The 26,552-nt window shown below is 37.1% G+C and overlaps 1 protein-coding gene across 1 annotated transcript in view; it reads left to right on the forward strand.

The window, feature by feature from the left end:
• Positions 1-2,046: 2,046 nt before the first annotated feature.
• LOC131032676 (DNA damage-binding protein 1) overlaps positions 2,047-26,552 on the forward strand; it is a 236,564-nt gene continuing 212,058 nt past the window's right edge. Inside the window, exon 1 of the mRNA XM_057963716.2 lies at positions 2,047-2,376. Within this exon, the coding sequence (XP_057819699.2) occupies positions 2,273-2,376 (104 nt within the window). The 5' untranslated portion in view covers positions 2,047-2,272. The remainder of the gene's footprint in view (positions 2,377-26,552) is intronic.

Below are 26,552 nucleotides of genomic sequence, written 5' to 3' on the forward strand. Positions count from 1 at the left end.
TCCCCCACACCATTTCAGTCAGGTGTTGTTTTGTCTTCCACTTGCCCTACTCCTTTAGTAGACTCTACGTTATACAGGCAGTTGGTTGGTAGTTTGTTGTACTTGACGCATTCACATCCTGATCTTTCCTTTGTAGTTGGCCTTGTCTCTAGGTTCTCACATGATCCACATGAGATCCATTGGCACATTGCCAAACGTATCTTGAGGTACATTTAGGTCACTTCACAGTATGGCATTCACTATACATCAGGGGCTCCTCACATAGTTGGCTTCATTGACTTTGATTGGGCTGGTGATGTCAATGATCAAAAGTCTACTTCTGACTTTGTTTTCTGTCTTGGTTCTAGTTCTATCACATGGCCTTGCAAGAAGCAATATGCTATTGCATTATCATCTACAGAGGCTGAGTACCGAGCTGCGGTGTTAGCCAACCAAGAGATTTTATGGCTTTGATAGTTGTTGATAGAGTTTGGTTTTTCTCTTGATAGTCCCACACTTCTTGGTGCGATAATCAGAGTGCTATACACATTTCCCGCAATCTAGTGGAGCATCAACGGACGAAGCACATTGAGATCCACATGCACTTCATCAGGAAGTTGATTTAGGATGGTTCACTTACCTTGGAGTACATTCCTACAGAGGAGCAGGTTGCTGACATCTTCACGAAACCTTTGGCATCGCCACACTATCTTTAGTTGCGCTCTATGCTCGAGGTGAAGGAAGTTGTCCTTGGGGGGTCTTTGTGAGGCCTTCCTTCCTTCATGTTTTTTTTAGCATGATTTTATCTCTTTTAGGAGAAGAGTTTTTTCCGCCTGGGTTTTCTCTTTTTTCTCCACTTTACAAAGATTTCATTGTACTTGGGTACCTAATCAGGCCTTGTTGCTGGGACCCATTTTTTGCTTTCATACATCTAGTCCTTAGCTATTTTTTTAGCTTCTCCCTATCTTCATCTTAAGGGGGGGTGTTAGAGTAAAAGGTATTAGTTTACTTAATTAATTAAATCATATTGATTTAATAGTTAAGTCACCTTTTCTCTATTTCACTCAAGCTAAATTTAGGAAGCTAAACTTAGAAATATTATTAATTATTAATTGCTTTTAGGGTTTTCCCCTTTTAGGTTTGATCTCCTTTTATAAGGATTGATCCCTTTTGTAATTCATTATCTGATTATTAATATTGCATTCTTTTGCTCTAGGTTTTCAAAGCAATCTTTGTGTTTTGTGAATCTTCCATTGTTGTGACATGTTATTTGCATACATGTGTTCATTGGGTTATGTGAGGTTGTATTTCACAGCTTTAACAAATATCACACTATTTCAATAAATGTGAATTAATTTTTGCAAATATATAATTAAGGTACATAATTATATTTAGTCCAAGTCATTTTTTTCCCCCAAAAAACAACAATTTAAAAGTCAAAGAAGATTTCATTGAAAACATAATTAATATTCAATTACTTTATCCTACGATCTCATTATATATAAGAGATATTATGATGACTACAATAATGTCCAATAATATTCAATCAACAACAAAACAATATTAGAATTGAAATTTGAACTACAAATTAATGTTCAATACCATTCAACCACCAACTAAATATCAATAAAGTTGAAATTTGAACCTTAAATTAATGTTTGAATAAGACTTACATTATTAATATTGTTAAAATACTATTAAAAAAAATAAAATAAAATTTAAATAACAAATTTTTTTGTATATTAATTATTTCTAATATCAACCACTTAAAAAATAAATAAATGAATTTCAAAATTGTTTAATAAAAAATAATTATAAATTATAAGATTGTTCTTCAGTTTTTAAAACCTACATAATGAATGTCTAAATAAATTAAAAAATTACATCCAATAAATACATTAATATTCTTATATTTGAAAAATAACTCTTATTTTAATTTTCTCAAAATACGCCAGACCATTAAAAAAAAAATTCCAATAGGCAATTAAAAAAACGACTACACCATCTGAAATGCTCCTTAATTTTTCATTCTTTTTTGCCAAAACCGTTAAAAAAATAGGGACAAACATATATATATATCTCAATGCTCGATCCAATACATTTAGTCCAGTGTATATAAAACCCTGCAGCCCGTAGACCCCGTTCAGTTGATAAATCTCACATTATTTCTCCCGCAGTTGAGTTCCCGCGTTTTAACCTTGGTATCAGAAAAACAAAAATCGAAGAAACCCCACTCCAAAGAAGCAGAAATCTGAAAAACACTGGGCAACTGTAGATAGTATAAGGAGAAGAAATGAGTACTTGGAATTACGTTGTGACGGCTCACAAACCCACCACAGTGACACATTCATGCGTTGGCAACTTCACCAGCCCCACTGACATAAATCTTATCATTGCGTATGTTAATCCTATTGGAAATCTTTATTTTTCTTTTCTGCTGTCTCGCATCTTTTCTTGAAAAATAGTGTAAAACCCTAGATTTCGACGGCTTCAGCATCATAATCGAATGCGTTGCACCAAAACTAAATCATGTTTTCTCTTTCGTTGCTTTTCTGAAAAATTAGCAATAGTTTATAACTTTACATTCAGTGGCTTAAGCATCTTATTTGCATATGTCGACTCAAAACCCTAATTTTTTTATTTTTTCGTTGCATTTTTTTGATAAGTAAGAATCATTAGTAGTATAAAACTCCAAATTTCAATGGACTTAACTGTGCACGTGAAAGTCCCCTTAAAACCTTTTAATTTTTTTCTATTTAGTTGCATTTACCGAAATCATAAATTAAGTAATATACTCAAGATTCTAGTGGCTTGTAGGAGAAGATAATCGCTATTGTTTTCTTCTTGAAATTCGAAGTACATGTTAGTGTATATCGTCAACTGTATACTACAACTTTGAAGATACGGTGAATGAAGTGTAGAAAGTAGAAACCAATACCTATCAGTTTCATACATGGATAGTCATTTCTCAGCTGCCACTTGTCAAAATCTCTCTCAACTCGCCTTTTTATTGCAACTTGTCACACCATAAAACTCAAAACCAAAACTGCTGCCAGTTACAGACTTATCATCCAAGAATTCAAACCACTGGCATCACACTGATATTAGCCATCTTTGTTATCTCATAATTCTCTGCTCGTTGGAGTTGGGGATGATAATTAGTCTCTTTGCTGGTACTTTCCATCCAACAGCAGCTCATCAAGTACATGTGACAGGTCAGTTTTGTATCTTCCTGCTTATTCATTCTTCTTACACCAATCCTCAACCTTCCACAGATGGCATCAAGCTTCTTGCCTTACAGAATAATTTCGTTGGTATCTATTCTCTGCAACTTCCACATCCCGTCCAAGGATTTCATGGCTCATATTTTAGCTGCTGCATGTCCTCGGCAATTGCTAGTGCATTGCTGTTTCCAAAGATGACATTTTACGTTTCACCTATTTTGCAACCTTAAGGATATTCAGTACTGGGGTGGACTGCTGGATACCTCATAGCTTCTTGGACGCTACCAATTGAGGCACCATCTTCTGGATAGGCTAAGAATGTGCACAAAACAGATCAGTGGTTCACCACTTTGGCTTCTTGCCATCTTTCATTCCTTCAACCAGAGCTCATTGCCTAAGAATATAAGGTTCTTTGCTTGCTTTGCACTCATCCTAGTAGTTTCATCCAGATGGATGCCATCATCTGAGATATGCTTTTACTCTAAGTCCTGATATGAAGACCAAATGCGCTTCAGAGAGTAGTAATTTATAATTTTCCTGTTATTCTCTGAAGTGACATTATCAGAGGATTGTTTACCCTTTCCTGTACTTAAACTTTTGTGTATTCCAGAGCCTTCCCCATGTTTGTTAAACCTTTGCCATTGAAATCTGTTGGAAAAGCCATAATATCCTGCACAAAAGAGAAGTTGTGAGAATCCCGATTGCAGGTTATGTGAAAGATCCTCAGCCAAGTTGCACTGAATTTTTTTTCTGATTTTTATGCTGCTGAATGTAGGTTGTAAGTTTATTTACTGATTTTTTTGCTCGAGATTTTGGTGCCAATGGATTGTATAGGGTTTAATCATAAATAGTCCAATGAACCACAACTTTTTGAACTCAAACTGCAAAATTAAATTGACTGATAATTAATTTTAGAATTCTGATTTAGGAGCAGCAATAAATAATTTTCAGATTCAAGAAATCTAATTCTCCAGGACAACAAAATTGCATACTAGGAGTCCCACTCCTAGCCTGGAATGAGTTTTATTGATGAATTGAAGCAGAATACAATCTAAGAGCTCCCAACTGCTGAAAGTGTCTCCAATTAGTTTTATTTGCTCCTACCACAATTACCAAAAACAAATACTAAAGATCTACTGAGTCCCACGCCGGGCTTCGAGGCTGGATTATTCAATCTACTGACAAATAAACAATCTGAATGAGAAATTTATTTCTGTGGCCTACTGAAATTTTCAAAATACTGCTGTGAAGTGCTGCACATAAGATTTGCATGAGATTCATGCCCTTAATTGGCTGGATCGAACAAGATTCACACCCAGAGGCTTGCAAGATGGTACTGCTGCCCAAAGAAGCTGTACGGTTGGCTTAGGAGGTGAAACAGCTGCCTTAGAGAGATCACAGTCCCTCTAAAATCTATTATCACTTTTGAAAATTCTCTGACATAAGTGTCTTTGAAGCACCAATAGGAGTTCATTGTGAATCCCTCTCTCTTGTGGATTGGGGTTTTGTCCAATTCATTTGCCTTCAAGGAGTTTTCGTTCCCAAAAGACTCATATGCTGCTGAAAATCATCTCCAGAGCTCAATTCTCAACCTGCTGATGTAAAAATGAAATCTTAGATGCCAAAATGGAAGCCCCTCTTGTTGCTTTATTGCCTTTTAACCCCAATCATACCATTTAGGGTTCTCATGCCGTCTTTTTAATGAAATTTATTTAATAATTATTTTCCTAGCAAGTTCCCCAACTTGAGGGTCTTATTCATCATCGAGATGGCCCACTTTTTAAAACAACATTATGCCTAGGGGTGCGTGCCATGGGGGGTGCTTTTATGTTTTATTATTACTTTATAAGTTGACCCCATAAAGTCACTTTAATTAACTTTTTCTATTTTTAGAAAAAGCGACTTTATATTAAAAATTTAAAATAACATTATATTTGCACATAATAACACTTCCTAGCGCCCACATGCCAAGTATAAGACTCCACATGCCAGCACTGACATCTCCTATTCACTGAATTCACTTGCAGAGATGGATAACAGATGAATCTCTGTATCTAAGTGACCAACTAGGAAAGAGGGGACATTACATTATGTTAAGAGTATGACATAATTGCTCCATTCTATACTCTCATGTGCATTCAAATTTTAAAAAAAGTAACCAAAGTCTTCCTAATAATTTGAGGAATTAAGAGGGATATCTCATGACCTATTTTGTGCTTTTTACATGACCTGGAGCTAAGAGGGATATCTCATTTCCCATTTTGCAGCAATCTTTTATCATTTTTTTTAATTGCCAATGCTTTCTAATTTCCTTCTTGAGGGCATTGACAATAGCTCTTGAATTGTCTTCCATGCTCTAGTATATCTTATTTCCCATTTCTTAGCAATCCTCTTTTTTTTTTTCGATTGCCCATGTTTTGTAGTTTCTTTCTAAAGGGCATTGATGATAATTCTTGAATAGCTTTCCATTCCAATATCTATTCAACCTTTCTCTTTTGCAATTTCAAGTCGTCTCCACGATCTCTTGACTTCAGCAAAGATCTCTCTTTTGCAACAAAAAGTAGAGGTTCCCAGTTTTTGATTCTTGAAATACTACTATATTTGGCCATTCTAAGGCTATTTTTTGAAGTCCTATCAAAATTCAGTTTTGGATTACCATTTTGAAGTCCTATCAAAATTCAGTTTTGGATTACGCTTTGGCTGAAGCAATGGTTCGTCCAATGGAAGATTGACCAATCTTGGTTGCACATCCTCTTCGTCAATTTGCCTAACATCTTCAGGGTCAACATCCCAACATGTTGTTGGAGTCTTTGATATGTAGTAGTTTGTTGGTACCCGATATTCTACTAATCTTGAAGTCTTAAGGCACTATGATCCACAACTATCTTTTTTTCTCATTTAGAGGAACTTGCAATTTGTGAGAAGAGATCAATAGCAAGTTACTTCATCCAATGGTTTTTTTTTTGTGCAGTTATGGCCCTATCTATCCTAGCCTTAGTTTGTTTAATGCAGGACCTTGAAGATTGGAAAAATGAAGCCATTACTCTTGAAGTATGGCTGTCTCCTCATGCCGACATCTTACAAAGGGCCTTCATAAACTCCTCCATTACTTCATCATCCTCAAAAGGAAGCATTCAACCAGTTCTAAGTGTATATTACTTGTGATTAAAAGAATAGGTAGCTATACAAAGAGTCATATTCATTGCATTCCACCTCTTTTTGACAATAGGCTGGATATGCCTCTCATGGAATTGTAATCTAGGATCCTTGTTACAAATTACTTACCTCATTTGATCAAACATGTTATCATAAGTCTCATACATCTCTTCAAGGCTATAAGAGTCTATATCGACATACATAATTACCCCCACAACAAATGATATGATAGAGCAAATATCTGTACAAGCAACATTTAAAAAATTATAAGCCATTAAGAGTATTAAAAATTTAATTTTAAATAAAAAAACATTTTTAAAAAGAAAATAAAACATATTAAATGAAAATTCTTATTTGATTTTGGACGGCCAAGTGTTATTAAATACCCTTTCATTAACACTCTTCCTTTCTTCTGTGTTTCCACTCTCCATAAACCATCATGGATTATAGAGCATCTTGTACCTCCAACATCCTTTGTATTAAAATAGAATAGCTAGCATATCTTGTCTCAGTTGGTTTTCAGAATTCTTTCTTTGAATAAGATTGCACAAATGCAAGTAAAACGTGATGATTACATACAAACATTTGTGTGTCTCTTACTCTTTGATTGTTACTGTCTTCACCCAATCTATTTTGCCAATGTCTTTCAAAGCATTATTCAAAGTAACACAAGATGGACTCCAAAGACTATGCTTGTAAACACTCTCAACCTTCAAACCAACTAACTTACAAGCGTGAGTTGAATTTGTCACAACTTGCACAACATTAAAAGACCCAACCTATTGTAAGGCCTCTTTCAGAAGGCTAAATCAATAATTAGCATCCTTATGTTTCTCAAAGTTTTCAATAGCTTAAGAAAATCTGAACTAGCAAGACATGTAACAATAATATTAATGAGTGGTTGATGTTGAATTTTAGTCTACTCATCCATGACAATGGAACTGCTAGTCTTAATCCATATGTTCACTTTTGAATAGTGTTTGTCAAGGAGAGAGACATGCAATTTGTGTTCTCCATGAGGGACATAATAGGGTCTAGTTGTGACTGCATCTCTCAACATAGCTTTGAAGTAAGGAGACCTTGCCAAATGAAATGGGCATAAAAAATCCTGGCCACTAAATCATTGAGTTGCTCATGTTTTTGTAAATATACTAACCTTACCATCGTATTAGAGTGGCCTTCCTCTTCCCTCTATCATAACTCTTGGCAACTAATATAATAGGGTCTAGTTGTGACTGCATCTCTCAACATAGCTTTGAAGTAAGGAGACCTTGCCAAATGAAATGGGCATAAAAAAACATGGCCACCAAATCATTGAGTTGCTCATGTTTTTGTAACTATACTAACCTTACCATTGTATTAGAGTGGCCTTTCTCTTCCCTCTATCATAACTCTTGGCAACTAATATAATAGGGTCTAGTTGTGTCTGCATCTCTCAACATAGCTTTGAAGTAAGGAGACCTTGCCAAATGAAATGGGCATAAAAAAACTTGGCCACTAAATCATTGACCTGCTAATGTTTTTGTAAATATAATAACCTTACCATTGTATTAGAGTGGCCTTCCTCTTCCCTCTATCATAACACTTGGCATCTAATATATTGGAATGCTTGCTCATCCATAGATTGCAATGGTTTGAATGAATGCTTCTTAAGTAGTTGTAGTAGCTTTTTCCTCACTCGCTTCAATCGATTTTGCCATTTGAACCCATTGTTCCAACATTATATTTTTACAAACTCTAACCCCATGTCCAGTTTCACCTAATAAATGGTGTCCAACCCTGCTATAGCTCGCATGATAAACAGTTTTGCACTCAACCAGTGCTTGTAGCCCCCTTTTGTTTTGCATTTATTAGTGCTTAAATTGGTGGTGAATTGCAGCAAGGGTTTTTGGGGTTGAAAGTGTCTTCTGCAAATTTTTGAAGAGAGGATTAAAGGTATGCATATGGTCTTGTGTAGTTCCAATAGAACTTGTGTTTGGATTTTTAGAAGAATAAGAACCTCCAACACTACCTTTAACTTCCATTTTGTTTACTTCTTCATTGCTTATGTCTTGCACATTGTCAACCTATGTAGAATGCCAAAGTTAGGTGTCCCTTTCACATATCTCAGTACACGCTTCATTGCAATCCAATGTTCTGCCTTAGGAGCTGTCATGAAGCGAGAGATGTAACTCACAACATAAGTTAGATCAGGTCTAGTGGCTGTAAGATAGATGAGGCTGCCAAGTTTCTTGAAAGCTGACTCATTAACCACCAGTGAGTCTGATTTTGCTGAAAATTCTAGCCCTTTCTGCAAAGGTGTAGATGAGACTTTACAATCTATCATCCTCAACTTATCTAGCAAACTCTTGGCATACTTCTACCGAGAAATGAAAATATTGCCACCTATCTGCCAAACCTCTACATTGAGACAACAATGTAGAAGACTCAAATCGGTCATATCAAAAGCCTAATTTAGTTTGATTTGCTCAAGCAAATGTGCCTCACTTCCAGTAATGATGATATCATCCACATAGATGACAAGAAGACTGATGTCAATATCAACAAATTTGCTCTTGACATACAAGATGGGATTTGAAGGAATTCTTTGAAAGCCTTGTGTATCCAAATACTTGTCGATCTTGATGTACAATGCCTTACGGGCTTGCTTTAGGTCATAAAGAACCGTCACCAGTTTGCATACCTGGTGCTCTTTGCTTGCAACCTAGAAACCTTGAGGTTGCATCATGTAGACCTCTTCCTCCAAATCTCCATTGAGGAGGGCACTCTTCACATCCATTTGATGGACTTTCTAGCCAAATTGAGCTACAATGGCTAGAACAAGACAGATGGTGCTCATCTTTGTTGTATGCTATAGGATCAAAGGTCTCCTCATAGTCAATGCCTTCTCTCTACGAGAATCCTTTAGCCACCAATTGAGATTTGTATTTATCGAGAGTTCCATCAGCTTTGTATTTCACTTTATTAGACCCATTTGCAGCCAATGGGTTTCTTCCCTGGTGGAAGATCTGACATGATCCAAGTATTGTTCTTCAAAAGACTATGATGTCTAGATTCCATTGCCTTTTCCCATTCAGGTATACCTTTCATCTTTGAATAATCCTAGGGCTCATAAACATTTCGAATGTTGGCCATAAGAGCAAAGTTTATTGTACTCTGCATGCTCTTGCCTTTGGATGGTCTACCCTCAACTAGCAAATCCCGACTTGGGCCATCTGGAACAAAATCATCTGGATGCTGATCTAGGCAGTTCTGAAGGAAATCTGCTGGTATAGGTTTGTGCCTAGGAGATTCCTCGAGTTTGGAATCGTCAGAATCCCTCCCTTCAGGTGGGGCTAATGGAAGCCTAACATCGAAATCTTTAGCTTGCAAAGATTGATCTTCAGGACTCTTGATGGGAGAAGAGAGCTGAAAGGGCCCACCTTTTTCATAAAAAACATCTCTTTTGAATGTGAGACGATCAATGTCCACATCAATTAGCCGATAGGCTTTATGATTGTCATTGTAGCCTATAAGCATCAACTTCTGGCTTTTGGAATCCAGTTTGGTCCTCTTTGCATCTGGAATTTAAACATATGCTATCGAACCAAAAACTTTGAGATGGCTGATTTTTGGTTTTGTCCTAGACTAAGCTTCCTCTAGGGCCATCTTCTTGATGGCCTATGTAGGAGATTTGTTAAGATGGTAAATTGTAGTATACATTGCTTTTTTCCTAGAACTTCTTTGGAACATTTCTGTTCTCTAGCATACAATGGTCATCTCCATAATACTACGGTTGCTTTGCTCAACACCATTCTGTTGAGGGGTATAGGGTGTGGTAATTTGATGCTTGATACAATGTTTAGCTCAAAAGTTGATAAATTTATTTGAACACGATTCACCCCCATTATCTGACCGAAGAGAGATGATTGGATATCCTGACTCTTTTTCAACTAACGCTTTAAACTTCTAAAATTCATTAAACACATCTTATTTTGCCTTGAGAAAAAACACCCACATTTTTCTACTGAAATCATCAACATACAAGAGAAAATACTTGGCACCAGTGACTAATGTAGTATTCATTGGTCTATAAACATTCGCATGAACTAGCTTAAGGACCTTGGATCCTCTCCAAGCTTGTTCATTGGAAATGGAGTTTGATGTTGCTTCACTGCTGGACAAGCTTGACACACACCATGTGTTTGCTGCTGAATCTTAGGTAAGCCTTCTACCAAGTTTTCTCGAGCCAACTGAGAGAGGCATGATAGGTTTAGATGCCCATAGCACTGATGCCAAAGAGTACTTATGGATGAACTCTTTGCAGCCATTGCATGCTCCTGAGACTCTCCAGTATCAACCAACCTATACAATCCATGATCTTTGAGCCTAATTGCAATTGTCTTCTTGGACTCCTTATCAGCAATGTGGCACTTATATGCATTGAAGGTGACATCTAACTTGAGACAGTGTCCCATAATCTGACTCACAGAGAGCAAATTGAGATCCATTCCTAGAACATAGTATACATTGAGAAAAACCAGATTTCTCCCACCAGATGTAATATGGACGTTGCCCTTGGCAACAATTGTATACTTTTCACCTTTGTCGAAGATCACTAAATCGGAACAAGCCTTGTACTCCGTGAACCAATCTGTCTTGTGTGTGAAATGGCAAGAAGCTCTAGAATCGATTTACCATGCAAAAGATTTGACATGATCTACTGGTGTTTTGGGCATAAATGCATAAAAGGCAAACTATTGCTTTGTATGCTTTGCAACATGGGCCTTCTGTAGAGACTCTCCCTGGTTAGATTTTTGATCAACCAACCACTTCCTGCAGTATTTTTTCATGTGACCAAGCTTACCACAATAATGACATGTGATATTGTTCTTGAAACAGAAAAGTTTTGAAGTAATTGCATAATTTTTTGAAAGAATTGAATGTACATATATAGGCAATTACAAAGACAATGTTTCCTAACGAAACAATTGTTCACTAAGTGTGAAGTTAGAAACAATCTAATTAAGCTAATATTATACCTAAATACATTGACCATTAAATAATAATAGAATAATATTATTCTAATACCCTCCCTTAATGGTCAATTTGTCAGCTACACCAAGTTGCCTCCTAAATTTTACAAGTTTGTTTGGGCTCTGAGACTTGGTGAGGATGTTCGTAGTTTGATCCTCAGTTGGGATATACTGCAACTGAATGGATCCGTCTTCAACAAGCTTTCTGATGAAATGACAATGAAGCTCAACATGCTTTGTTCTTTCATTGAAGACTAGATTTTTGGCAAGTTTGAGCACCCCTTGATTGTCATAGAAGAGGGGTAAAGCCTCTGCTTGAGAGATTTGCATGTCGGAAAGCATCCTTTGAAGCCAAAATGCCTTACAAGATGCTTTAACAGTTCCTTGATATTCTGCTTCGGTTGAGGAAAGAGCTACCGCTTGTTGCTTCTTGATGGTACATGTGACTGCACTTGTTCCCAAATTGAAGACATACCCAAATGTAGACTTTCAGTTTATGTCATCTATAGAACTTGCCCAATCCGAGTTTGTGAAACTATTGAGTCTTGGATATTTGTTTCTGCCATACAAAATGCCAAAGTTAGAAGTGCCCTTCACATATCTCAACACACTTCGCTGCAACCCAATGTTCAGAGGTAGGGATTGTCATTAAGCGAGAGAGGTAACTCACAGCATAACTGAGGTCAAGTCTAGTAGTGGTGAGATAGATGAGATTGCCCATTAGTTGCTTGAACAAGGATTTATCCACCATGGGTGAATCTGATTTGGCTGACAACTTCAGCCCCTTCTCCATAGGTGTAGAGGTAGGTTTGCAATCTTGCATCCAAAACTTATTAAGCAAATACTTGGCATACTTCGACTGAGAGATAAAGATATTGCTATTTGTCTACCAAAACTCAACACCCAAACAGGAATGCAGAAGTCCCAAGTCTGTCATGTCAAAGGACTGGCACAAACTCTATTTGATCTGTTCGGGGTCAAAAGTGCTGAACTACCAGTGATAATTAGATCATCAACATAGATGACAAGCAAAAAAATATCATCACCAGTAGTTTTGACATATAGATTGGAATCGGAAGGACTCTTTTGAAAGCCTTGATCATAGGGGGACTTAATCAATCTTTATGTATCAAACCCGAGGAGCTTGTTTCAGGCTATAGAGTGCTTTCAGTAGTCTGCATACCCTATGTTCGTTACAGGCAAACTTGAATCGTGGAAGCTGCGTCATGTAGACTTCTTCCTGCAACACACCATTGAGGAATGCACTTTTGACATCCATTTGATGGGTTTTCCAACCAAACTGTGCTGACATGGTTAGAACAAGCCGAATTGTACTCATTTTGGCTGTAGGAGCAAAAGTCTCCTCATAGTCTGTAAGAACTAAGAACCTCAAAGGCCCTCAACTTTGACAACTGTAGGTTAGTTGAACCTGTTGCGTTTTTAAGTTTGTTCTATGCAATTTTTGAACATCAAGTATACTCTAACCATTACAAGCTCAAAAAGCAACTATACGGAAGCGCTAGAAATCAATTCTAAGTCAGTAATTAATTGATCAAACCCTTGTTACATTTATTCAACCTTTATTTACCCTCAATACATAAACAAACAATAAAATATAGGAACTGAAAAATACCAAGAATTTCTGGAAACCCTTATTCCTTCCTTGCTGGTCATACACAGTCCATTAGGACAGCATGCTGTAACTCACTCCAGACTGATTCGAACTGCTTGCATGATAGCTCAATAGATGACCCCAGGCTAGGTGCACCTTCTCCTTATTTATTTATTTTTTTGGATTCCTCCACATGCAAATCGCAGCCCCTTAGGTGATTGGCGCTACTCCCCAGGCAGCCGTACAACCACCAATAAATATCTCTTGTGGGTGCCTCTATTTCCCTGTTTGCTGCTGCAACAAAATAGTGATGAATAACGATGCCTATCTGACTATTAAGCACAAACTTGGTCCCTGAATGAAATCAACTGGAAGAGCAAGATCGACTGATATTTCACAGCCTCTGATGCTGTTGCACAAGAATCCCACGTTTTCCTGTACCGATACCTCTGATCACTGCAGAAGAATCTTCTGTTGAAACCCTTGGCCAAAAACTCCTCTCAGAGCTCCAAACAAAATATCACAACTTAGCATAATGAAAAGAAGACCAAAAATCTTCTTTTATCTCCTCCTCTTAGGGTTTGGCGCGATTTTCAAGAAAGGTACGATTTTGGCATTAAATGAAATTCTTAACTTATATTATTTATTTTTGACTATTGAAATATCAAATATAAATCACTTTCAATTTAATATAAAAGTTGGCCCCATCTGATGAGAAATAGACCCTCGCTTAAGTTACAACTTAAAGTGACTTTTAAAACATTAAAACATTAAAGTTTGCTATTTAATATTTAATTAAAGTAATTAAATATTAATATTTCTCTAAGTATCCATCAGAATTGCCTGCCGTCAGAACTGGAGACTGCCAAACCATACTCTGCCCCTGCCTCTGCCCAACCCACTGGCTATAAATAGCAGGACTGCTAAAAATAGAAAGTATCTCAACCGGAGTGCTTACGAAGGCCAGTCCTGGAGTGCTTACTCTGAAGATGAAGAACAAACTCCGAAGGACCCTCTAACCAACCTCATCAGCCTACGAGGGTCAGTGATAGGCTAATCTACTCAACTGATAGATGTCAACTAGAAGGGGACATCACATAGTCAATGCCTTCTTTCTATGAGAACCCATGGGTAACTAGCCGAGTCTTCAACCTTAACTTTATACACCCATTCGCAACCAAGGGTTCCATCAGCCTTAACTTTATACACCCATTTGCAACCAATGGGCTTCTTCCTAGGTGGAAGATCAGAGAGAACCCAAGTGTAGTTCTTTAGAAGACTACAGTGTTCAGCGTCCATAGCCTGTTCCCATTCAGGTATACCCTTAGCCTCTGAATATATCCGAGGCTCATAAATTTTGTGAATGTTGGCCTTGAGAGCAAAATTAATTGTATGCTGCTGTTTGCTCTTGTTTCTAGATGATCGACCCTCAATGAGTTCATCATCATGAAGATCACCAATAGGTTGGCCCACCACTTAGGCCGGAGAGTAGAAGTACCAACATCTAAAATAGGTGGATCAACATCACCAGGAATGTCAATAACAAAGTCATCAGGATGCTGCTCAAGATTCTCTTGAGGAAAGTCAGGTGGTGCAACAACCTATCTTGGAGACCTTGCAGCAAAAGTGACAGGTGCAGAGCGTAGAACAATTGTATCCTTTCCCATCAAGTGGACCTAACGAAAGATAGACACCCAAATCGCTAGCCTTCAGAGGCTGATCCTTAGGGCTCAAAACAAGAGAAGAGAGCTGAAAAGGCCCTCGTTCTTCATCAAAAACAACATTTCGACTGAATATGAGACGACCAATGTCTACATCAATCAACTGGTAAGCTTTGTGATTATCACTATACCTGGTGAACATGAGTTTCTGACTCTTAGAAGCTTGCCAAGAATCACCATCTATAAATGGAGTTTGATGTTGCTTTCTAGCCTAATAAGATCTGCAAACTCCATGATTCTGAGTCTGAATCTAAGGTAGACCAACAACTAGACTCTTCCGAACTAGCTGAGAGAGATATTGTATGTTCAGATGCCCATACCATTGATGCTAGAGATTGCTGATGGAAGAACTTTTCGCTGCCATGGCGTGCTCCTAAGAATCACGTGTCAACAAGTCTATTAAGATCGTGATCCTCAATACCCACAACAACTGTAGCACAAGTTTCCCGATCAACAATACTACATTTGTGTGAATTGAACACCACATCAAGCCGAGGAGAGTGTCTCATAATTTGACTGATAGAGAGGAGGTTGAGTTCCATGTCGGGAACATAGTATACATTGAGGAAAATTAAATTCCTCCCAGCAAACTGAATCTGTTCGTTGCCCTTGCGGACAACAGTATACCCTTCCCCTCCTCTAAAGATCACAGATTCGGTGAAAGGTTGATATTCTGTGAACCAGTTAAATTAATGAGGGAAGTTTCAAGAAGCACCTGAATCAATATACTAGGCAGAGGACTTCACATGATTTGCAGGTCTTTTAGGCATAAAGGTGTAAAAGGCAGATTCCTTCTGTTCAGTGTGCTCTGCAACATTAGCTTTTGGTTGAGGCCCTTTGTGCTTCTTCTGTTCAAAAGCTAAGCATGATCGACAATCTTTCTTCATGTGACCATACTTGTGGCAATAATTACACTGAATGTTCTTTTTTTTGGAGCTTTCCTGCAATTGACCCAAGCCTTTCTATTGAGAGGACTGACTTTTCCCTTTATCCTTAGCAAAGGATTTAGTAGTTCTAAAAGGCTTGCTCTATGGAGGACGAACTAGCACAGCTTCCAAATTGTTGTTTCCAACGATCTTGTTGCAGAAGTTTGTTGCATTCCTCTAGAAACTTCAAGTCAACATTAGTTGAACTAATGTTGAGTGTCTCAATAAAGTGCTCATAAGACACTGGTAGACTTTTCAGAGTGATGACTACCATGTCTTCTTCCTCCATCTTCCGACTAATCGCTTCCAACTGATCACTAATGTCCTTGATTTTCGTGAGATGCTCCTGCAAAGACATTTGTTCTGGCATCATAATTGAAAACAGTTATTTCTTTAGAAAGAACGCACGAGTTTTGTCTAATGTTTCTTGGAGACCCTTTAGATGAGTCTAGATCTCTATAGCAGTCTTGTTGGATGGCACTTGAGGCAGCTCATCATCAGTAATAGGAAGTTTGATAAGCATCATGGCTTCTCGATTGTGCTCATCAAATTTATCTAGGTCTTGTTTAATTGTTGTAGGACGAGTTTCCTTACCGAGAATGAGTGCATCAAGGTAGCAATATTCAAAGATGGTCATCATTCTCTGCTTTCAGGTGTTGTGGTTGCGTCCGTTGAATCGCTAACTACCTTCCAACATAATGTTGGTCAAAGAAGCCATCTTTCATGCTTTCTGAGTCACGAAAATCTAGATAAGCAAAAAAGATAGAAAATTGGTAAAAGACAGTCAAACACTAGTTGCATGTGAAATTTGAGGCACGAATCCCACTGCATTGAAAATGGTAGCAATAAAAAAATTGCACGACATGGATCCCAAGGTGAATAGAAGATTGTAGCACGAAACACAAGGCACAAATTTTGATGGCAGTGCATAAACCCTTGGTCGGTTTTGGGTGAGGTGTTGTAGTTGCGTCCGTTGAATTGTCGATTGCCTTCCAACATAATGTTGGTCAAAGAAGCCATCTTTCACGCTTTCTGAGTCACGGAAAACGAGATAAGCAAAAAAGACAGAAAATTGGTAAAAGACAATCAAACTCTAGTTGCATGAAATTCGGGGCACAAATCCCAATGCATTGGAAATGGTAGCAATCAAAAAATTGCACATGGATCCCAAGATGAACAAAAGATTGTATCACGAAACACTAGGCACAAATTTTGATGATAGTGTAGAAACCCTGGGTCGGATTTGGGTAAACCCTAATTATTGCCTCAAACTCATAAACTCGAGTAGTCCCCAAGAATGCAGAAAATGTGCCCTAGCCGCTGTACAAATGCATCACAAGAGGGTTTGAAAACCCTAACCGTTACAACATCCAAAAAAACGCAAAAACGAAAACCCAGATCGTGGGTATAGAACAGGTCACCAAAAAAAAACCTGTTGCAAAAAAATGTGGGAAGAACAGAAGATCCGATGAGTTGCAGAATTGCGTCGTGAGTTTGTGAGCACAAAAATGACGCCCTACACACATGGTCGTAGACAAATTATTTGTTGAAAAACGACACTGTGCTTGTGTGAAAAAACAATGCCACAACTTGCAAAAGAAAGGACGTTGCGTTGAAGAAAAAATGCCTAGGAGATCATGAAAAAAATATCACGGGCCAAAATGGACTCAGAAATTGCGTGCAAAAATAGGAGGTAGCCTCGACGCGGAAGAAGACAGAGGGAAATCACATGAAAATATTACGCGATTCCTTCAAAATGACCTTCAAAAATCCTCACGTGATTTTTAAAATGCAAATTATAGGAAAAAACAAAGCCATTTGAAAAATGACCCAACTGCAATTTCATGCTTTGCATAGACACACATGAAGCCTTAAAAAATTTCCACTAAAAATTTTCTTGCAAATTTTTTTAGGATTAATTGTTTTTTTTTGAAAATCGTCTCCTGCTCTGATACCATTAAACAAAAAAGTTTTGAAGTAATTGCATGTCATTGAAAGAATTGAATGTACATATATTGGCAATTACAAAGGTTATGTTTCCTAATGAAACAATCGTTCACTAAGTGTGAAATTAGAAACAATCTAATTAAGCTAATATTACACCTAAAATACATTATTGACCATTAAATAATAATAGAATAATATTATTAAAATACTTCTTAGAACTCTCCTTAGGTTTTCCTTGTCCTTTCTGCTGAGAGGACTTGCCTTTTCCTTTGTCTTTGGCAGTAAAAGCGCGTTCCACACTAGCTGTCTTGTTGCTGTTTCCAAATTGTTTCTTCTTCCTGCCCTGTTGCAAGAGCTTGTTGCACAATTCTTCAAACTTCAGGTCAACATTGGTGGAAGTAATGTTGAGAGTTATGATGAAGTGCTCATAGGATTGTGGTAAGCTTTTCAGCATGATAACCACCATATCCTCTTCTTCTATCTTGCAACCAATGGCCTCCGGTTGATCGCGAATCTCTTTGATCTTCATTAGATGATCTTGTAAAGACATCTTGTCATCCATCATAATCAAGAACAACATATTCTTAAGAAAGATTGCTCTGTTCTTATTTGACATCTCGTGTAGATTTTTCGGGCAAGACTAGATTTGTGCAACAATCCTGCCAGATGGTATTTTTAAAGCATCTCATTGGTGATAGAGAACTTGAGCAACATAACTGCTTCACGATTATGCTCATCGAACTAGTCCTGGTCTTTATCCGTAGTAGTGGGGTGAGTGTCGTTACCAAGAACAATTTGATCCAGGAACTCGAAAATTGTGAGCATCCTCTGTTTCTAGGCATTGTAATTTTTACTGTTGAATTTTTGGCTGCTTTCCAACATGATGATGATGGTCAAAGACGCCAACCCTCCCATTTTCCATAGGCACAAAAAATGAGGTCAAAGTCAACTTGAGCAGCGAACTTTTTCAATGAGTTTTTTTTGTAAAAAAATCAGTCAAACCTGTAATAGACTACCCTGTTAGCTGCACTTCTCTTCAACAAATACGGTCTATGGGGTATTCTGTCAAACAGTTACCATGCTTTGTTTGGTGTTCTTTTTTTTTGGCTTTTCAGTGTATGGGGTTGCGGTTTTTTGAAGTTTGTCTTCTCAAACATAATAATGGCAATTCATTTCTCCAAACAAACATAAACTCCTATATTACTTGCAAACATCAAACTGAAATTTTCTATTCAACTGTTATTGCTGAAGTTATTTTCCAGAACTATATTATTTCCACACTTCAATACATCCAATGAGCTTAGAGGATTTTTTTTTGAGTTACAAAAGGGGATTTCATCCAAGAGTTTCCCAGAAAAATGGAACCTGGTAGTAGTGCTAGTCTTCAATGTAGCAGTCTAAGAATCAATTTCCAGCAGCAGCAACTCGACTTAAGAACCAGACTTTTCCCATGACCAAGCTGGTTGCCACCATTCAATCCCATGGCCCCTGTTATTCTCCACGCACCCAGTGCACACACAGCGATCAATGAGCCGCGCACAGGTGTTTTTGCACACAGCCAGCAGGAAGAATTACCACATCTGCCAATGGTGGTATGTTCATGCACAGGAAGGGTGAAATTCACGCCAAAAGGAATTTTGTCCACGCCCAGCCAATGAAATATTTACGCCCAGCCAATGTAATATTCATGCCCAGTGAGATGAATCTCCTTCGCCCAACAGAAGGTTGTAATACGCCCAGTAGAAGGAGTTTATTCACTGTTTGCAGAATAAAGGGTCCAAACAACATTGAAATTCACAAACTCAGCAAACAATATGTATACCAACTCGTGCAAGCTGGAGCATGACTTCACAGCAAACATTGTCCACGACCAAATATGCAGTCTTCAGCAAATGAAGAAAGAACAGTGACATTACTTCAGACCTGCGTTTTAACTTTAAGAGTTAAAGAAGCCACATTTCCCAGCAGCAGTTACCCACGCCTAAGTTCCCTGCCAATACAACCTCCCTATTTGTATAATAATGGCTTCCACTGTAAATTCTATGCTCTACGACTGAGAGGAAATGTTCTTACCAATCTTCACAGTACTGTGTTTCCCCCATGGATGAATATTTCAACCTGCACCTTTCCAAATCCCTGTTTCCAACCTCTGCAATTTTTAATTTAAAGATTTCCTCGATTCGATCTTTCACAAACGTGGGAAATGTTGCCAATGAGGGATTTCATCCCCAAACGCCTGAATATTTTCCAGAACTAAATCCAGAAAGTCAAATTCCAAGATTTCACAATATCCAAGGCACAATTTCCAAGATGAACCAATCTGCATTTAATGCTTTCATTTATAACTCTAATTGGGCTCATTTCCCAAGACACCCCGAATGTGGGATAAATGACTTCCCTTTTAAAATATCACTTCTCCTAAGTGAGTAAAATGTCCCCTTTTAAAAATAAAGCGACTTTATAAATAAATATACTTTAATTTAATAGTCACTTTATTAATTAAACTCCCTTTTCCTCTGGAAATGACCCTTTCAATAATATAATAATATTTTGACACTTAAGGTCATTGTTTTATGCACCCAAAGATTTAAAACTTTTCGCCCCGGTTCCAACGAGCTATAACACTAAGGTTGGAATTAAATATTTTAATTAAATTTAAGCAACCTTAGTAAAATAATTAAAATAACTCATTAATTCACCAAATTTGCGAAACCTTGTCGAGAACACATCGGAAGCAAATTCCGATCTCACCAGAGTGATCCTGATGACGAATGATAGCAAACGAGGCCAATCAGGAAACTTACTAAAAATAGACGGCTTCTCCAAGATTCTTGGAGACCAATCCAGAGGCCAGAAATCACTTCGGAAAGTGGCGTATAACTCCAATAAACCAACTGAGCTCATCGGAAACATCGGATTACTCATTTGAACAAGCTGACATGAAGCTAGAGTGTCAGCTACTAAAGCTTGCTAGAGAACCTGAAAAATTGGGGACATTACAAAACCTTATTGGCACAAATCCCTAGGCAATCAACTTTGAAACACAATTCTTTTATTGAAAAAATCAAAAAGCTCACAAAAACCCATGATTTAAAAATCTGGGTGCACAGATCAGAAAGAAAGAATCCACAATTTGTGATCAGATCATGCAAAAAACAAAAATAAAATTGTGTGAATTTGTCAAACCCTAGTCATGGCAAAACTGTGAAAAAAACCTGCAGAGCCATTGTGGAAAATAGTTGTTGTTCATGGGGAAAAAATAAGTAAAAAATGCACTAGTCACGGCTAGAAAACCCATGATTCATTTAGACAAAGAACTTGTGTGCAATTTTTGACAAAATCTGTGATTTTGCAGATCCAAACTGCGCAATTTTGCAGAGAAAATATGACTTGATCTCGAACAAAAATCCACCGTGATTTTTTCAAAAATAATGCCTCGATTTTTAGGAAAACAGAGTTTCCTTTTTTCCTAAAAACCCTTCGAATTTCACAGAAAACCCCTTCACGCATGTTTCCCCACAATAAAAACCCTTGTTTTTTTTTTAAAAACTTTTCTAATACAGAAATGATTGATAATGAAAACAATAAAAGAAAGTTACTAAAACTAACTAAACGAGTAGCATTGACAAGCTAAATAGAACAATTTTACTTTAATAAAGCAGACTTTCGCTCCTTAGTTTAATATTGAATATCTTGGTAGTCATTTTGTGTACTTTTTTTTCGTAATAATACCTTGATGCCAAATGGCTGAACTAGTTGATATTAGATATCTCTGTAAGCAATCAGTTAGTCTTCTTTAAATCTGATCACCTACCTTGCAAAATACATACTTCTCATTGGTAAGAAAAACCCACTTCCTTGAGCTCTTGAATTACTGCACTTCTCAACTGAACTATAAATTGTTAGTATCCTTTGCTACTCATCTTGAGCATCACATTAGAGGAGCTCTAATCCCATAAATAAAAAAAAGTTGGTTTTGCCCATAATGGTCAACAGTCTTGAAATAATGGAGAAAAAATATTGGCAAATGACAAGTCCATAAGCCCATACAAAATTCTATTTTCACTTACATGCTTAGAATGCACGAGAAATGTGAGGATGTAGTTGGAAAACTCAGACTTGCAGCGGACTCGGTAGCCCAAAAATTGGACTCAGACTCGGACTTGGCAAAAACTTGTCAAAGGACTCGGCAAAAAAGGAAACCGTAGTTTTACAAAAAAAACTAAAAAAAATTAATGCATTTAGAGAACATAAAAGCCATAATTGAAACATTACACATGTCATATGATTTCCAAACACTCAATATTTGAAATTTCATCATTCATACTCATAGTTTCAAACTTTAAAATGTATAACAGCAGCATAAGTTTATAAATGTTTGCAAAATTACATATAATGATATGTCCAAATGTGAAAAACAGCAAACTAAACAGCAATAACAAATGACAACAATGAGGAAAAGTGAAAAAAAACATGTTTTAACTGTCACTGGGCATTCTCAGCAAATGGGGAGAGTCCTTCATTAGGACTCAGGAGTCCCGACATCAGACTCGTGCGAGTCCTCAGGAAAAACTCGGGAGTCTTTGGCTTGGACTCTCCTAGGCTCGGCTTGCAAGTATGTGGCAAGTCAACTCGGCTTGCCAACAGACTCACGAGTCTTGGCGAGTCCGTAGAGTCTTCCAACTATGTGTGAGGATATGCTTTTGAAATGCAAGAAGTAGTACGAGAGGCCTTTAAGCAATTCGTAGCCTCCAACAACAATACCAAATGGAAAATATTCAAGTTTCACTTTCAACACAAAATATTGTGATGATTTAGGGTTGACTAAAGGGTGTGGGACAATTTGTTGGATCCCCCATGCCCCTTTTTAAACTAATATTTTTTGCTAAATGTCTAATTGTTTATTTTAAAAACATTTTACAACATGATTTTTGATGTTAGGGATGTATAGCCGTCCCAAGGATGGTCAAGGGACATCTCAAATGCCCTTGGTTGCCTTAGGGATAACCACAAATGCCCTAGACATTTTTTGCAATTGAGATGTGTTCCCAAAGCTTTTTGGAAATTCAAAGTTTTTGGGGACAGCTAGGGGACATTCCATGTTGTCTTGCTGTACCTAAAATGTCATTGGAGATGGGGATGGGGGTTTGAGGGCTGGTGAAAATTCCCCAAGGAACACAACAAATAAAAGATCGATAGCTTGCTAATTTCAAATTAGATTATTATTTGACAAGGGGAATTCAAGAACAACGAGACACAATGCTAGAATTGGAAATTGCAAGATTGTATGATTCAAGAATTGAAATGTCTATCTTATTGCCACCAAAGAATAGGCATATTACATTATTATGCAAGTGTAGAAAATGAAGGGACATCATTAGAGTTACAAGAGACACAATTACTCCTCTTTTGTCATTTCATTTGCTCTATTTTTGTTATTTTCTAGAATTGTATAGAATAGCTGCATAGAGTAAGGTTGACATTGTCGTTGCTTATTGGAGTATACAAAAAGGGTTTAGAGCATTTTAGAATTATCACGTGTTTTGAGAAAGGTTTTGAATCTTGTGGCAAAGATGACATTAGTTCAAGGTATTGCCTCTTCACCTTGAGTTGATCAAAGTACTAGACCATTTTAGATCAAGGGAGGCAAAACTAGGTGCTTTTTTTGCGAGGAAAATTTTAGCGCTTAATTAAATAAACCCTTGTTTTGAATGAATTCAAATTTTGCCACTTATTGGGGTAAAGTCCATAATGAAATTAAGCATAATTGGGACTGATTTCAAAAAATGCATTGTAGCATTGTCATTTTTTGATTGCTTAACATGTCTGGCTATGTAAGCTATTGATTTGTGTGTTGTGCCTAGGTTTCTCTTTCTGTCAATGTCATTTGGAACTTTGCCCCTAGTCTTATAGGTTCAGTTAGATTACACCCCAAGATGGATGTTGTGTTTTATTTAGTTCCAAATTCGAACCCTTCTCTTAGGGACTAGATACTTGGGCTTTTAGCTTTGGATGCTCTATTGATTGATCAATGTAAGAAACTTATATTAAATTATGAAGGAAGCTACAATATCTAGTAGTTTGGAGCTCCGTGAGTAAAGTCTTATGGCCAACCCTAAATTTAGCATTGTAATATTATAGTTTATAATTAGATGAAACTTTATACATAAAATTCCTTGAAAAATACTTAATTTTTTTAAGGTAAAGGTCTCATTTGAGTATAAGAAAATTTTCTATATCAGAGCCTTGGGTTAGATGATAGGAAATATTTTAACTTTATAAACACTTTGTTGAATCTATGGACCGAAAGCTCTATAAAAGTAAGTAGAGATAATAATGTTCAACAAACACATGATGTACCAAATTGTATGTGTTCTTCAACTGCATTGGTTTAGATTTTAGAATAGGGGAAACATGTGAAGAACTTGGTAGTTGGAATTAGGCATCATTGGTAAATTAGATAAATTGTAAAATTTAGTTCCCCTTGTTTACACCTATTTTCACTTTTTTTGTCTTCTGTTTGAGATAGATTGCACCTAGAGATGAATGCTGTTATTTATCCAATTCAAACTTTTGACCTTTCTTTGTGTGTTTTGAACTCTTGGCTTTTCCATGAAAGGCTAAGCATAATGTTGGAAATATGAACTGTAGCCGAGGAATGCAAACGAAGATCTTACTCATTCACTATTTCCTCATTCATTAATTCTTCATTGGGAATGACCGACAAGGTTCAACTTCAGTCCAAAAGGAGAGTTAAAACATTTTGATTAATTGTTCCCTTTTTGAAGAATGTGTTGTTTGATATGATTATGATATGAATATGTAAGATCTAAGTAAAATGATTGGAAATTGGCAACATTTAGTATAAACAGAATGATACAAAATTGGATGCCAACACAAAAGTATAGATATGGAATCAAGAGACAACAAAGAACCTGTGACAACAGTTTAGTGTTGAATATGCTGGACTATGGAGATAGGCACCCTAGTTTGAAGGTGTCTTTGTCAACAAAAAGCTTCATATTTCAAATCAAGAGGCTTTGTAGTTATTTCCTGCAAAAAAATCAGCCTAAATGTGTCGGATAGGAGTGCTAATTGGCATAGTCTAGGGCATAGTTGAACTACTTGCCAAAACCAAAAACTCGCCAAGCCCTGAAAAAATAACTCGAGAAAAACTCAGCCAATACTCGACAAAAAACTCGGTAACTCAAAAAATTGCTTAAATTTAATTATAAATGCATTTTTTTGCAAAATTCAATGAGAAGATGCATCCCGTGAGTCAATAAATGAAAACACAAAAGAAACAAGCTTCCTCTACCTTCCTTATGCGCAACCGAGGATTATATTGCACAAAGACAAGATCATTGAGGCGTTTTTGAGCTAACTTGCTCCTCTTCTTCGTGTGGATGGCCTCAAACAAGCTCCAATTGCGCTCACAATTGGGTGAACTACAAGGTTAACATAAGATTCTAAGGGCAAAATTTTTGAGATTTGGGGTATTTCCACCCCAACTTTGCCACCAAACATCTGCAAAATAAAATTAGGTTGAGGGTAGCACCCCTCGTGGGGGTCTGAGGGTGAGAAAGAGAGGGGTAGAGAGATAGGTCTAGATCTTGGGTGAGAGAGGAGAGAGTGAGATGGAGAATGGTAGAGAGGAAGATAGAGGGAGAGTGATAGGGAGATAGGTCTAAAATTCGGGGCAGATAAAGTGAGTGAGATCGAGAGAGCGAGAGAATGTTGATAGGGGCATACTGATTATTGAAATTTGACTGTCTGAAAATTTAAAAGATCTAAAACTTAGAATTTGCATTATAACTCCTAGAGATTTGAAACCACTCTCAAACATCCTGCCAATATATACATGAAATATAACTTAAAGTATAAACTTAAATGTTATATTTCATGTATATATTGTGATGAAGAGAATGAGACTGACTTGAAAAGAAAAAAATAGATAATTTTTTGACATGTTTGGGCCTCTTTTTTAATGCAGCCGAGTTTTTTATAGAAACTTGCCAAGAACTCGACAAGTTTTTATGGTGAGTAAAAGTCATAAAAACTCGCCTTGAAGAAAAACTCATGAGTTTTTAACTACTTGCTGAGTTTTCGGCGAGTAGTCCAACTATCTAGGGTTTTTTGATAATTTAAAGTTTGAGGTTGTCCGTCTCAGTTTGCTTTGTGCAATTTTGCAACTCTTAGTTGTCGGATTTGTACCTGCACACACGCAAGGTGGGAAAAACAATTGTGCTATATAGGGGCTTGCCTAAGTCAAACCCAGTGTTGGTGTTGCCACCTCCACAACAACAGTGATGATGTAAAAAGAGAGCTTACCCTTGGTAGGGTAGAGGCTAAATCATAAGCTAAATGCTGAATTGACAAGAATATACTTCAAGACCGATAATGGTGGTGATGCAATGCTCTTTAGACAAGTCATACAAATGTTGATGCAATAACATGACAAGACATGATATAATCGATCATGAAATCATACTTGAAGATAAGTTGCTGTAGCTTGCTGCTCCTTGTGCTTAGATCTGATCTTGAATGAATAGGAATGCTTGATCATTAGCACTTGGAGTGAAATTGCTAAATTATGAATGATAAACGATTCCCTTTTATAGGGTTCTCAAGGTATTTACGAATTTAGGCTGACTTCTAACGATCAAATGAAAATATTAGGATTGGATCACAAATGGCAGAAACCGACACTTTAACATGTTTGAATTTGGGTCCCTTTTGGAGGGACTAGGGCATGGGGCACCCTAATCCACTAAAAAAGGGACTAGAAAGCGCAATGGCAAAGTACTAGGGTCTAGGTCATATGATTAGGTCTAAATCTTTGCATATGACAATAATTGGATGTGATAAGGTCCAAATATGCTTGAAATGACCCAAAAGAGGACACACTAGAGCAAGGGCCCAAATAGAGTGTGAAATTGTAAGGGGATACAATTTATGACACTAGTATTGGT

Source organism: Cryptomeria japonica, chromosome 11, assembly GCF_030272615.1.
Source record: "Cryptomeria japonica chromosome 11, Sugi_1.0, whole genome shotgun sequence".
NCBI lineage: Eukaryota > Viridiplantae > Streptophyta > Pinopsida > Cupressales > Cupressaceae > Cryptomeria > Cryptomeria japonica.